This window comes from Geotrypetes seraphini, chromosome 13 (assembly GCF_902459505.1).
Source record: "Geotrypetes seraphini chromosome 13, aGeoSer1.1, whole genome shotgun sequence".
Classification (NCBI taxonomy): domain Eukaryota; kingdom Metazoa; phylum Chordata; class Amphibia; order Gymnophiona; family Dermophiidae; genus Geotrypetes; species Geotrypetes seraphini.
In genome coordinates, this window is record NC_047096.1 from 30523899 (window position 1) to 30539318 (window position 15420).

Sequence of the window (15420 nt, forward strand, 5' to 3'; positions counted from 1 at the left end):
CACCACTCCTGACCACTGAGGTAACTTTGGAGTGTGAAATGAGGCAAAAGTCTATTGGAACTTCTGTGTATGGTAGTCTTCTGAAGAACAAATATGTATTTACTTTTCCTGCAATTAGTTTTACTTCACTGAGTGTAAGTCCCAAATTTTTTCTTGTTTGGCTGGTGGCCAAGAAGCTTCCGTGTCTGTAATTTAAGTGAGTGTGTTGTTTTTTAATCGCTGGTAACCAAAAGAATTATGCTGCTGCTGCCTTTCCAATATTTTAGTTTCTTTTCTCCTTAGGAGTGCTGGTTTTATTTTTCCCTCCTTCAGAGTGTTGGCTATTTTCTTTTTGGCTGAGGGGTCAGTCACCTCTCAGTCTGTGGTGAGCATGATTTTGATTAAAAAATTTTTTTTTTTTTTTGGTAACTGCTTATTTCTAACATTTAAAAAAAGTGTTTTCTTGAGCACATGTTCTTTCTGAACCAGTTCATTCCAGCTTTGTAGCTGACAGTTCAGTGAAATGTCTCATCTGATGGTTCCCCCCACTTTCACACTCTTTGGCTTTACAATATATGTTTTCTCTCTCTGCCTGGTGCTCAACTACATTTACTAATTCTCTCCTTAATGTGACAGTTAATGCTATGCCCTTTCGTGTTGTGCAAATGCAGCTGTTCCTTTCTCCTGGAGTCTTTGGTCCAGTTTTGTACTGTTTTGATTTAGTTCTAACTTAACATAAGAACATAAGAACATAAGCAGTGCCTCCGCCGGGTCAGACCATAGGTCCATCCCGCCCAGCAGTCCGCTCCCGCGGCGGCCCGAACAGGTCACGGCCTGTCTGAGTCACCAGAAGGGGCCCCCTTGCCACCTTAGTTTCCCATTGAGTCCTATCTTCCCATCGAAGTCCTAACCCTCCGGTCTTGCACATCCACGACCTGGTTCAACCTTCATTCTTAGGGCTTTCAGTTGAACTCCTAGGTTGGGGTTTCGATGTTTTGTTTGTTTCACTGCCTTTGGCTAATTGCTACAGGACTGTGTTGTCCTGCTGTAGGCTTATAGCTCACATCACAGAGATCCGTGTGAGTATCATCTGCATGGGCTGCCTATGGTGTCTATTTCCTATGGCATTTACTTACATAGGGCCAGATTCACTAACCTCCTTTTGCTTGTCCGATCCGTGGCCGAGTCTTTCTGGCCGAGTGATCCACAATGCGTCATCATGCAAATGGGGGGCGATCAGAGGCACGCCCCAAACCGACAACATGGATCATTGCAGAACGATCCCGACACATGCGCAGACCATCTTCTTTGCCTGTTGATGGTCTGCGCATGCTCTCTGTGCAAGGATGAGCTGGAGAAAACAGACATGGCTTCAGGACGTCCGCGCACTCCCTCCTCGAGGCTAGCGCAGCAAACCACTGCCGCTCCCCTGTCTCTAGTCATTCCGTCATTCAAAAACTCTCCGGTGACTCGCGAACCCGCGGGTTTAAAGCAGGACTGCACTGCGGCATGTTCTGGAACAGACCGTAGTGCAGCTCTGCTTTAAACCCGCGGGTTAAAAAAAACCATGGGCTCACACAAAGGTTAACGCTGCCCTCTACTGCAGGAGTCCCCAGGTATCATTACACGTGGTGTTGCGCTCACTTCCCTCTGTTTTTGCTTCAAGAGCATCTGTACAAACTGTCCTGCCATATGTTTGGAGACGTGTGAGACGTGTGCTGCTTGAACAGAGAGGCAGGCAGGGCGGCAGAGAGCAGGAAAGGATGTGAGCAACTGGTCCTCAGCAGTTGCTTCTATTTTTGATCGACCAGCCCAGTCAGTTGTTAAGTGAATCAAGGCCCTTCCTACTTTGCATGCCGTTTCCCTTCATTTGCATGCGCGGATCGGGTGCGGAGATACTCTGGAGGAAGGTTAGTAAATCAGGACGGGGTCGCTAAGTGGTCAGGACCTGATCAGTGGGCTTAGTGAATCTAGCCCAAAGTCTTGCTGTATTATTCAACTTCTACATATCAGCTTTCTTTTAGCTGCATAAGTTCAGTCATCTTTTAGGTTTCATTCTGGCATCGTCCATTATGCTGTGCATGGACAGAAAATCTGAGTAGCCGCTTAATAATACAGTGCCCTGTAAACCAACGGACCCAGGTTCAAATCCCACTTTAGCTCTTTAACTCCTTATAGACTTTTTAGAGGCCTCATCCTGTTGTTGGGTATAGTGTGAGTGATTAAAAAAAAATGGTACTGTGGACCTGAGATCCAAAAAGGGCCAGGAGAGATCAGTTTTATGGCCTAGAGGTTTTTATTATAGCAAAGTATTTGTAAGATTTGAGGAATGAGGACCCTTCTACCTCACTAAAATACAGTACCAGCTTTGAAGAGAATTTAAGACAGTGTAACCTGGCTAGAGACAGGGTAAACTTCCGTACTGTGATAACAACATGGTAATTAATGATGGGACCTGTCATCTTTGAGTATTTGCAGACATTTTCATTGACTTCTACGAAGCTAAGACAAAGAGGCCACAGAAACTAATAGTAGAGAAAAAGGAATTTTCTTGGAGTAGGGCAGCACAGGGACATGTTGCAAGTCTGTTTTAAGTCTGTGAATTGCTCTACTCCCTCAGAATTTCTTCATATTCATAAGAAAAATTTATGCATTATTTACCCTGAGTTTTAAAGTATTTGTGTATATTTGCCCAAGAAAAAATGACAAAATAAATTATTATTATTCGTGACTTTTTGAGTTTTTGTAAATTCTTGATAAAGAGAAGCACTTTTTAAATGACCAGTCACATTGTGGTTAAGTGACATTTTTTCTTTTTAGACTCCATACTGTACTACCATATTGAATGGATGGTGGGCAAATGAGTTAATCTGTCAAGCAAGAAAACTATCCAGCCATTTGGTGTTCTGATTTGGTTTTATTGCACAGCATTCCTCTGTCTCTTCTCTCTCTCTCTCTGGTGGTGTCTTTTCTTTCTAGGGTTTTTTTGCTTTCATTTCAGTTTCTTCTTTGTCTTTTTGTTTCACCGGTGGATATTTGAATACTTTTCTTTTTCTATATGAATGCTTTCTAACCCTTCCCCTTTCCTTCCTTCCTTCCTATTCTTCTTCCCATGCCTCCTCTCTCTCTCTTCCTCCCCCCACCTCCCCCCCCCACTTTTCTTCCTTCATCATATTTTATTAGTGCATAATATGAGGTTGTGGGATGGTGGACAGGAGTAACATCAGGAAATACTTCTTCACAGAGAGGGTGGTAGATGCCTGGAATGCCTTCCCTGTAGAAGTTTTATAGGCAAAAAAATGTGTGGGATAGACACAAAGGATCTCTAAATAAAAAGAGGATGGTATCGACACAAAACTCGACAGATCAAAAACTGTAGCTTCATTTATGATGAACAGGAGTGGTGCTTAGATGGAAGCCCAGCAGGGGGGAAGTGAAGACTGTTCTGGACAGACTTCTGCGGTCTGTGTCCCATATATGGCAAGATGGATCAGGAGGGATCAGAGTTAGCTTTGATGGTGACTCCAGCAGTGGGGCAATGTGGGGCTGTGTAGCTGATGCCAGACAGACATCTATGGTCTTCATCCCATATGTGGCAGGCTCAGGAGCAATTATGTGTATTTTATACCACATTCATATCCTCTGAGTATAGGCTTTACCTATCTTGGGAGGTTGGAGAGGGAAAGACATACTGAAACTTAGCAAGTAAAATTAATAATTCCCACAACCAATAGATTACAATTAAATGTATATTGGTACTAGACTAACGGTATGTATCACTTTAGGATAAAAACTTGTATTGAAAAATCTTGCTCTAAGGGCTCCTTTTACTAAGGTACGCTATCGTTTTTAGTGCACGCACAAGATTAGTGTGCGCTAGCCTAAAAATTACTGCCTGCTTAAAAGGAGGCAATAGCGGCTAGTGCACGCGGCAATTTAGCGCGTGCTATTCCACACGTTAAGGCCCTAACACAACTTTGTAAAAGGAGCCCTGTAACTATGACAAATTTAACTTGTAAACTGTATATTATGTATATTAGTATTGGATCCCTGGTATGTGTCAAGTTAGGATAGAAACTTGTATTGAAAACCTTGTACTGTAATTATGACAAATTGCAATCAGTAAACTGTATATTATATATGTTTAACTTGTAAACCGTTCTGACCTCTTTGGAGAGAATGGGATAGAAAATTAATTAAATAAATAAATTACTGGTTTGTTGCTTCAACATTGCCTCAAGAATGAGTGTGACTATTGGGCAGACTGGATGGACCACACAGGTCCCTTTATCTGTCATCATTTGTTATGTTACTATATTTCTTCCATTCTTCTTATTGGTACCTCTTAATCCTTTTCAGTGTCTTCCTCCTGACATACTTGATCTCTCTCTTCTACTTTTCCCTCCCCCTTTACAGACCAGCATCTCTACCCTTTTCTTTTGGTCTAGCATCTTTGTCTCTTTCCATCCTTCTCTTCATAGCTCATTACTATATGCTCCGGTGCCAGCTTTAAAAAGAACAGTGACTCAACATCAGCTTCTGCTCAAACACACTAAAAGTTTCTGCCAAGTCCCACCCCCTCTGATGCACCTGTATGGTACATCTCCCCACCTTGGCAACCGCATAGAGATACACAGTGCGCTTGAGTGGAAGCTCTAGAGCATTGCTGTTCTTTAATACTGATACCAGAGCCACAGAGACAAAAGGAAGGAGACATGAAGGAAGAATCAAAAGGGGGGGGGGGCAGACAGGAGAAATACTAGACATGTCAAACTTCAATATGGCACTTGTGTCCACAATTTCAAAATCAGAGAGAAGCTTGACAAAGAGGAAGGAATTGAGGACAATCCCTAAAAATCGAAGCTGTCTGATAACCTTACGGTTTACAGTCCCTGAAAGGCCTGAATGGTTAGAATTATTGGAGCAATGACCACACATTTTTCAATCAATGATGTTGGTTTTAGCCCTTTTTGCTCAACATGAATTGGGAGAATTATTGATGGAGTTAAGACAATATAAAACAGAATCCCAGTACATAGAGGCTGTCTCTAACACGGCAGCAAATAACAGGTTCTGGATTAGAACACATTCATGAGACAGGGCTAGTGTGGACCTTGGGAATAACCCAAGGAAGAGTTTATTTGCAGAAAGGGTGGTGACTGCATGGAATAGCCTTCCATTAGAGTGGCAAATCCAGCCTCAAAACTGAAAAACCATTGGTGGTCCTTTGCCAAGGAAAAAGTGAGAATAGAGCTGCCATTATTCCTAGAAGTAGAGAAAATGGACAGAAGAGATGGCCTTGGTGGTATTCATTAGCTTTTTGTGTCTGGGAATGCCACGTGCTTTCTTCCTTGTCCATCATTTCTGATTTTGCATTTTATCCCAGGACAAGCAGGCATGATATTCTCACATGTGGGTGACGTCATCTACGGAGCCCCAGCGCGGACAGCTTTTCAAGCAAACTTGATTGAAGTTTCAAGTTTGCACACTGCACCACGCATGTGCTAGCCTTCTTGCCCACTAGAGGGCGCATCCCCACCTCGTGGTCCTCAGTTCATTTTCATCCGCGGAGCCAGAAGCCCTGTGGAGAATTTGTGCTAAATTGTGCCTTCTGTCGCCGCGGCTGTGTAGGGATTTTGCGCGGTCGCTGCGTTTTTTTGTCTTCTTCTTCCTTTATTTTCTTTCTTTTTAAAAAAAAAAAAAAAAAAAAAATTTTTCGTTCGTAGCTTCCGGGGGCTCCCGGTAGCCGTGGCCAAGGAACCTCGCTTGTTCCCGGCTCTCTTTTGGGCCCATGTCCCGGCCCGTAACGGGCTTTAAAAAGTGCGGGCGCTGTGAACGGCTTCTCTCTATTACTGATCCGCACGGGTGCTGCTTGCGGTGTTTGGGGCCCCAACACCCGACAGCGTCCTGCGAGAAGTGTGCCACTTTCCAGAAGCGGGCACTTAAACGCCGCAAAGCCCGCATGGCAGAACTTTTCTCGGTCGAGTCCCCTCCGGGGAAGGCCTCGAGTTCGGCCTCGGCTTCGGCCCCGGCCTTGACCTCGGCCTCGACATCGGCCTCGACCTCAGCCTCGGGACCCTCGGCTTCGCCTCGGGCCTCGATGCCTTCGAAGCAGCTGGCCTCTACCAAGGCCTCGGGTAAGTCTCCGCTTCCCTCCTCAGCTCCAGGATCGTCCAAGAAGCCATCCTCGGGCTCGTCGGCGGGTGGGTCCGCCTCTGTTAAGCCCAAGATGCCTGCGTCCGCCGCCCCGAGGGAATACTCGAGACCGAGGTCGCCCTCTGAGGAGCAGCGGCAGGTCTTGCCACAGGGAATGTCAATCCCCGTGTTTCAAGACTTGCTCCGGGCGTTAATCGCCTCGGAGCTCACCGGTGCCATTGAACATCTGCAGCAGGCTTCGGCCGCGAATGCTTCGGCCTCGGCTGCTTCGGCCTCGGTGGCCCCCCAGTTGGCGACCTCGGCCTCGGGTACCGGGGCTTCGGCTCCCGAGGCGCCCACGGCCTCGACCTCGGTGGTGCCCTCGGACCCGGCTTCGCGGGATCCGCCGGAGCGTAGCGTGCGCCCAAAGGACAAGGTGCGCCGGGTGCGAAGAATCTCGTCTTCGTCCTCGAGGTCCTCGCGAGGTTCATCGCCCTCGGGCAGGCCTCGGGCGAGGCGCCGTCCGAGGAAGGCCAAGCGGTCTCGGACCTCGCCTCGGCGGCGTGGTCGCTCGTCGCCGGCCGGGACCGATGCCTTGCAGGTGCGGGACCTGCGGGTCGATAACCCCATTTTGTTCCGGTCTCCGGCCAGGGAGAGCTCCCGGGCTTCCTCGCCGGGGCCGAAGGGTCGGGCTTCGGTGCCTCGGACCCCGGGGGGATCCCCGAAGGGTTCCTTCAGGCGCACACGGTCTCCGACTCCGTCGAGGTCGCAGGAATGTGCCTCGTTGGGGTCGGGGTCAGGTAGGGAGCCCAGATACTCCCACGAGGCTTCTCCCTTCGGCTCCGCCGGGAAGTCTCGGTCTCCTTCTCCTCCTGCAAAACCCTCATCCTTTACGAGATTTGTGCAGGATATGGCGACGGCTTTGGGTGTTGACTTGTCTGAGGGGTCCACTTACACCAAGGAGTTTTTGGAGGAGCAGGATCTTCCTGCCCCCCCTAGGGAGTCCCCGCGCCTTCCGATTAACAAGGTCCTCTGTCAGACCTTCCTGAGGAATCTTGAGGCTCCATTGACGGTCGCTGTGGTCCCCTCCAAAATGGAGTCTAAGTATCGCACCCTCCCCATCAAGGGGTTCGAGAAGGGCCAACTTTCTCATACTTCGCTCCTAGTGGAATCGGCGGTCAAGAAATCGCAGCCCTCCAGGGTCTCGGCGACGGTCCCGCCGAGTAGGGAGGGCCGGACCTTAGACAAATTTGGGCGCCGTCTCTATGCGAACTCTCTGATGGCTACTAGGGTCCTAAACTACGCTTTTTCGTACTCTTCCTTCCTCCGTACGATGGTGAAGGACCTCCCCTCTTTTCGTGAGGTGATGCCTGAGTCGCATAGGGACCGGTTCGCCACCTTTAGTTCGAATCTGGCCCAGCTGCGCCTATATTTATTCCACGCAGTTTATGATGCGTTTGAACTCGCCTCGAGGGTGTCAGCCTGTGCGGTGGCCATGCGCCGGCTGGCGTGGCTTCGCACCCTCGAGATGGAGTCAAATTTGCAGGAACGCCTGGCAAACTTGCCTTGCGTTGGGGTGGAGTTATTTGATGATTCTTTGGATGCGGCGACGGAGCGACTGTCCAAACAGGAACGCTCCCTGGCCTCTCTGGTACGGCCGAAGCCTAAGGCTCCTGCCCAGCGTCCTTTCCGGCAGCCCCCGAGGAGGTACCCTCAAAAGTCGACGCCGGCCTTCTCCAGACCGCCGCCACGGCGACAGCCCCAACAGAGTAGGGGTGGCCCCTCTAAACCTGCCGCGCAGGGGGCCGCCAAGGCCGCGCCGTCCTTTTGACGGGATAGGCGGTTGGGGGCGGGCCCTCACCGCGATATCACAACATCCCCTTCCCATCGGGGGTCGGCTGACGTCCTTTGCCGGGGCCTGGTCGGCGATCACATCGGACGCATGGGTGCTCCGGACGATCTCAGAGGGCTATTCGCTCAACTTCTCCAGTCAGCCTCCGGACTTGCCACCCGGGGCTTGCCCCCCCAATCGGAACCAGTTGGTCCTTCTCCAGGAAGAAGCCAGGGCCTTGTTGACCCTCCGGGCGGTAGAAGTGGTTCCTCCCGATCAGAGGGGGCGGGGGTTTTACTCCCGCTACTTTTTGGTCCCAAAAAAGACCGGGGACTTGCGCCCCATTTTGGACCTGCGGAAGCTCAACAAGTTCCTGGTCCTGGAGAAGTTCCGTATGTTATCGCTTCCGGTTCTCTATCCGCTGTTGGAGGAGGGGGATTGGATGTGCTCCCTGGACTTGAAGGAAGCATACACCCATGTTCCGGTGCATCCCGCTTACCGCAGGTTCTTGCGCTTTCAAGTGTGGGATTTGCACCTGCAGTATCGGGTTCTTTCTTTCGGTCTGGCGTCGTCCCCTCGGGTGTTCACCAAGTGTATGGTAGTGGTGGCGGCGGCCCTGCGCACGCGGGGTCTGCAGGTCTTTCCCTACCTGGACGATTGGCTAATCAAGGCCCCGTCCAGGGAGGGGGTTATCTTAGCGACCCGACAGACTATCAATCTTCTACAAGACCTGGGGTTCGAAGTGAACTTTCCCAAGTCTCAATTGTGCCCGGCACAGTCTCTCCAGTTTATCGGAGCCGTGCTGGACACGGTTCGCCTCCGCGCTTTTCTCCCCCCTCTTCGGCGGGATACCCTGCTTCGGTGGTGCCGCCACTGTCAGGGGCAGCGGGAGGTGTCGGCCCAGCACATGATGGTTTTGCTGGGTCACATGGCGTCGACGGTTCACGTCACGCCTTTCGCTCGCTTGCACCTGAGGCTCGCGCAGTGGACTCTGGCGTCGCAATGGCGACAGGATCGCGATCCGGTGTCTTCACGGATATCGGTGACCCCTTCTTTACGTCGATCGCTCCGTTGGTGGACCGACTCTTCCAATTTGTCAAGGGGTTTGCTGTTTCTCGTGCCTCCTCACACCAAGGTCTTGACGACGGACTCCTCCGAGTACGCGTGGGGAGCTCACCTGGACGGTCTACGGACGCAGGCTCTGTGGTCGGCCGAGGACCGTCGTTGTCACATCAATGTGCTGGAGCTTCGCGCCATTTTTCTAGCTGCGCGAGCTTTTGTCCACCTACTGCACGACCAGGTGGTGCTCGTGCGGACGGACAATCAGGTAGCGATGTACTATGTCAACAAACAGGGGGGTACGGGCTCTTGGCCTCTGTGTCACGAGGCTCTCCGCCTTTGGGACTGGGCGATGTCGCAGAACATATTCCTGCGGGCAGTTTACATTCAAGGAGAGCAAAACCGGCTGGCGGACAAGCTCAGTCGTCTCCTCCAGCCGCACGAGTGGTCTCTGAATTCCCGGGTCCTTCGCATGGTCTTCGACGGCTGGGGAACTCCTCAGGTGGATCTGTTTGCCTCACCGGAGACCCACAAACTGCCCCTCTATTGTTCTCGGATTTACTCTCCGGATCGTCTCGAGGCGGATGCCTTCCTTCTCGATTGGGAGGGGAAGTTCCTTTATGCGTTTCCGCCGTTTCCGCTGATTTTGAGAACGTTGGTTCATCTCAGATCGACTGGAGCCTCCATGATCCTCATTGCGCCTCGTTGGGCCAGGCAGCCCTGGTTCTCCCTACTTCTTCAACTCAGTACCAGGGAACCTCTGCTTCTGCCGGTGTTTCCCTCTCTGCTGTCTCAGAGTCGGGGTTCGCTGTTGCATCCCAATCTTCAGTCTTTACATCTGACTGCTTGGTTCCTCTCCCCCTGACTTCGATTCCGGTGTCTCGGGCCGTGAGGGACATCTTAGAGGCCTCTCGTAAGGTCTCGACTCGGCTTTGCTATGCTCAGAAATGGACCAGGTTTACATCCTGGTGTTCTTTGAATCGTCTGGAACCGGATTCGGTGCCTGTGGCTTCGGTTCTGGAGTATCTTTTGCATTTGTCTGAGTCTGGCCTGAAAACGACTTCCATTCGGATGCATCTCAGTGCCATTGCAGCATTCCATCGGCATCTTGAGGGTCGTTCTCTCTCTCTTCATCCTCTGGTGACTCGTTTCATGAAGGGGTTAGTGAATATCCATCCTCCTCTGAAACCTCCTCCGGTGGTGTGGGATCTTAATGTGGTCTTGGCTCAACTGATGAAGCCTCCCTTTGAGCCCATCGACAAGTCGCATCTTAAGTTTCTTACTTGGAAAGTAGTCTTTTTGATTGCACTCACGTCTGCTCGTCGGATCAGTGAACTACAGTCCTTGGTGGCGGATCCTCCTTTCACGGTGTTTCATCATGATAAGGTGGTTCTTCGCACCCATCCAAAATTTTTACCTAAAGTTGTGTCTGATTTCCACCTCAATCAGTCTATTGTCCTTCCGGTGTTTTTTCCGAAGCCCCATTCTCATCCTGGTGAGGCGGCGCTTCATACCCTTGACTGTAAGAGGGCGTTGGCCTTTTATCTCCAACGCTCCAAGTCTTATCGGAAGGTTCCTCAATTATTTTTGTCCTTTGATCCTAATCGTTTGGGACACCCGGTTTCAAAGCGCACCTTGTCAAACTGGTTAGCTGCTTGTATTTCTTTTTGCTACGCTCAGGCTGGTCTCCCGCTTGCGGGTCGTGTTACGGGTCATAAAGTCCGAGCGATGGCAGCTTCTGTAGCTTTCCTCCGATCTACACCTATGGAGGACATTTGTAAAGCTGCCACTTGGTCTTCGGTTCATACGTTCACCTCCCACTACTGTCTGGACACTTTGTCCAGAAGCGACGGCCGGTTTGGCCAGTCGGTGTTACGTAACCTGTTTTCATAAATTGCCATCCTCCCACCTACCCTTTTTTGGTTGGCTTGGAGGTCACCCACATGTGAGAATATCATGCCTGCTTGTCCTGGGATAAAGCACAGTTACTTACCGTAACAGGTGTTATCCAGGGACAGCAGGCATATATTCTCACAACCCGCCCACCTCCCCGGGGATGGCTTCTTTGCTATGATATGGAACTGAGGACCATGAGGTGGGGATGCGCCCTCTAGTGGGCAAGAAGGCTAGCACATGCGTGGTGCAGTGTGCAAACTTGAAACTTCAATCAAGTTTGCTTGAAAAGCTGTCCGCGCTGGGGCTCCGTAGATGACGTCACCCACATGTGAGAATATATGCCTGCTGTCCCTGGATAACACCTGTTACGGTAAGTAACTGTGCTTTCTTGTTCAACAGAATTGTCAAATAGTGCTGAATCAGTTAAGAGAAATAACTGGTATCCAGGATGCTTCCTTCCTTCATGAAGCACTAAAGGTTAGTAAATGTCCTTAATTCAAGGTAGTGGAAGCCTCACTGTCCACCGTGTTGTATCATATAACTGATGTTTTGTCAGATTTTACAGGAGGGGTAAGAGGAAAATGGGGTGAAGTAAGGATATAGAGGACTTAAACCCCTATATACTAATTCTTGATACTTGATAATGGCAGTATTAGTCTACTTTGTCTATTTTGTGGGCCTTGTGGCACATAATATGCAATGAATATAAAAAGGGCCTTAGAGCAAGATTGAACAATGCTTTTAGAAAGGGGATCACAAATAAATTCTCAAAAATTTAGTATGATAATAGTAAAGATATAGTGGTACATTTCCTGCCACAGAAACACCACATAGATAAGAAAATGTGGCTCAAAAGAGCATACAAAACAGCCATAGCTGTCTAGAAAAACTATGCTATACTTAAGCTCAGGATCATATTATTGGCTGACATTACCAGAAAAAAGAGCACTTAAAAAAACAAAATATCATGGGCATTGTCTTTCCTATTAAGCTGCTTACTGTGGTAAAGATTTCCGATTATTACTATTTAGATCAGTGGTCTCAAACTCGCAACCCGGGGGCCATATGCGGCCCGCCGGGTACTATTTTGAGGCCCTCGGTATGTTTATCATAATCTCAAAAGTGAAATAAAACAGTTTCTTTATTATATGTCTCTTTAGCTATAAATTACAATATTATTATTAAGACTTAGCCAAAAGGAAAGATTTATAAACTATAAAGAGTTTTACCTCATGCAAAATTGTCATTTCTTTAATAAGACATTAACTATTTTTTTCTGAGGCCCTCCAAGTACCTACAAATTCAAAACCTGGTCCTGTAAAGGGTTTGAGTTTGAGACCACTGATTTAGATCTACGTCTTATGAACATTTTAGTAAATTGCTGAAAACCTCTCTTCTCTAAGGGCTCTTTTTTACTAAGGTGTGCTAAACGTTTTAGCGCACACTAAATATTAGCAAGCACTAAACGCTATCGCTTGCATGTTAGTCTATGGCTGTGTTTAGTGTGCGTGTAGATTTAGCACGCGCTAAATGCATACTAAAACACTTAGCGCACCTTAGTAAAACAGGGGGTAAATTTCTGACCAGTTAGATCCCTCTGTACTTCATATCATTTCTTGTATTTATTCATAGCATAATCTTTTGTTAACCGCATTGAACTTGTGGCTATGCGGTAAAAAAAAAAACCACTTCAAAGTTAATTAGTTCCATTTCCTACTGTGAGAACATTTTTTGTTTGATTTTCTATATTACCAGTTTTTTGGAGTACTTTTTTTCTTTATTGACATTTGTATTAACACAAAATAAGGAAAATGGAAATACTTCACCATTTACGATGTAAAGAAAACAAACCTTCACAGGTCTACTTATGTTACTATATTATTACAAATTAAATTCCATCTAGCCCACATTAATGAGAGGAAAGTGCCCCATTCTTATTCACAAACAAAATATAAGAAAAAAATATAGGATCAAATTCCTAGCTATATGGGTATAATTAAATTCTATTGTTAACTCCTTTTACCTAATCAGAAAAATAACACAAACCCTATTTCTCATGGGCTTTTAGAAACTGTTCAAGCTGAATTGAATCATAAGAACATAAGCCTTGCCTCTGCTGGGTCAGACCAAAGGTCCATCATGCCCAGCAGTCTGCTCATGCGGCGGCCCATCAGGTCCAGGACCTGTATAGTAGCCCTCTATCTATACCCTTCTATCCCCTTTTCCTTCTTGTCCAATTCCTTCTTGAACTCCAATACCGTACTCTGCCCTATCACGCCCTCTGGAAGCGCGTTCCAGGTGTCCACCACCCGTTGGGTGAAGAAGAACTTCCTAGCATTGGTTCTGAATCTGTTCCCTTTTAATTTTTCCAAATGCCCTCTCGTTCTTGTAGTTGTTGAAAGTTTAAAGAATCTGTCCCTCTCCACTTTCTCTATGCTCTTTGTGATCTTGTAAATCTCTATCATATGCCCTCTAAGTCTCCACTTCTCCAGCGAAAAAAATCAAACACGTGCATGGGAATTTTAAGAAAAAAGTGGCTCCTATCCCAAAAAGGCTTTTCTCCTGAGCTGTGTGCAGTGGGCCACATTGGGAAATATCAAAATTTTATCCCCACAAAATTTTGCCTGTTTATTTTTTAAATAATGCTCTATCAGATTCATTTACACATGTAATTAAAAGGGTAGACCTAGCCTGTATGACATCTTGTGAATCTTCAAGAAACCTGTGTTGTTTCAAGCTGGTCTTCTCCCTGTTCCACCATCAATTTTTTTTGATGAATATAATATCGAGCAGAAATCAATAAAGCTTCAGCATTTTGTATTCCCAATATCTCTCTGAGATACTTTCTAAAAAGAATCTCAGAGATTATCAAATGCAGATTTCTAGCTTTGCAATTTTCCATCATCTCCAATCTCAGAAGGATAGAATGAGAATTTTTAAGTGTGGATGTTGAAAATTGCTACAAATTAGGAATCTTTTTTTTTTTCCACTGAAACCAAATGATTATCAAGATTTTGTACATTAAAATCTACATTCTCAAGTTTCTCAACCATTTCCTTAGAGGAAAATGTGTATCTGGTTAACAACTGATTTCAGCATTCTCTCCATCCCCAAACTTCCTCGGGTGCTTTTTCTATGATCTCTGTACCACTTAACCCATTAGTAAATACATGCGGCATTTTCAAATATGATATAAGAGAAGTAGCCTGAGATTCTGAGGAAGCTAATTTAGTACCTACTTCAGATCCTAACTTTTCAGGAAGCTCAGGAGAGAGAGGAGGAGTACGATCAGTAGAGCTAAACGAAACTCCTGGTATTGACTTCACTCTATTCACTTGAGGTAAAGGCAACTCAAATGGTGCCAATGGCAATCCATTGATCCTGAAGTAACTGGGGTGGATATGCGCATCTTACCCTTGCGTTTTCCCCAAAACCAAGCTTATAGAAACATAATAAGGAAAACTTCTCAAAATTATTAAGAGTACTTATGATGTGTCATGGCTCCTCTCAGCTCCTCGTGGCTCCCAGGGGCCTAGCGTGTCCCTTAGGGGCATACCCCTTTGGTCATGCCCTGTGGCTACACGCCACAGGAGTGTCTACATTTTTCACTCCTGTGGGGAGGACCCCAATGTCAGGTGGGTGTCCTTTCCAGTGTCTGATGGCAAAAACGGCCCAAAGAAGAACCACTGCTTTCCGTCTCCATATTGGAGCACTTTAAGATATTTTTTGTTTGTTTGTTTCAGTGCTCTTTTTTCTGGTAATAGCCAATGATATGATTCTGAGCTCTAGAATAGCATAGTTTCTCTAGACAGCTATGGCTGTTTTTATGCTTGTTGCACCTTTGAGGCTGTTTTGAGCAATTTCTTATCTATGTGGTCTTTCTGCGGCAGGAAAGGTACTGCTATAATATCTTTACTGTTTTCACATTAAATTTTTGATAATGATTCTTTTTTCATTGATAAATTAATCCATGTCTGAGACTGAAATTTTGTGGGATTATGCAGTTGATATTTATACAAAAAATAAATAGAACCAAGAGAGGCTGTTAAATAAATCTATATCCACATAGCACAACCTCAAGAGTATAGGATAACAAGTCCAAGTGTTACTCTTAAGGGAGAAAAGACCTCAGTGTCTAATAGGGAAAATCAAAGCAACCCATATAGACAGGCTAGTTGCAAATATCACTTGCAGCCAGCAGACACATCCTCGGTCAAAAACTCCCAAAAAGTTGAGGACACAATTTCACAGTGAATTTCAACAGTCTTAATTCTAAGTCTCAAAAAGTTTTCAAAAAAACACTTATCTGAAAACTGTTGTCTTCTCAATCAAATTGCAAACACAAGAACTTGATCCTGGAGCTTGGTGATCACTTAGTGATTTTCTCCTGCTTCCAAGCTCCAGGATCAAGTTCTTGTGTTTGCAATTTGATTGAGAAGACAACAATTTTCAGATAAGTGCTTTTTTGAAAACTTTTTGAGACTTAGAATTAAGACTGTTGAAATTCACTGTGAAATTGT

General features: G+C 46.8%; 1 protein-coding gene across 9 annotated transcripts in view; it reads left to right on the top strand.

Annotated features, from left to right (window-relative positions):
• Positions 1-15420, top strand: part of USP28 (ubiquitin specific peptidase 28) — a 110297-nt gene that overhangs the window by 20902 nt on the left and 73975 nt on the right. For all 9 annotated transcript variants that reach the window (XR_004536720.1, XR_004536721.1, XM_033917530.1 and 6 more), the window contains exon 2: positions 11300-11377. Coding sequence is in view for 6 of the 9 variants with exons in the window: in XM_033917525.1 (XP_033773416.1) it covers positions 11300-11377 (78 nt within the window). In the remaining 3 variants the exon portion in view is untranslated. The remainder of the gene's footprint in view (positions 1-11299; positions 11378-15420) is intronic.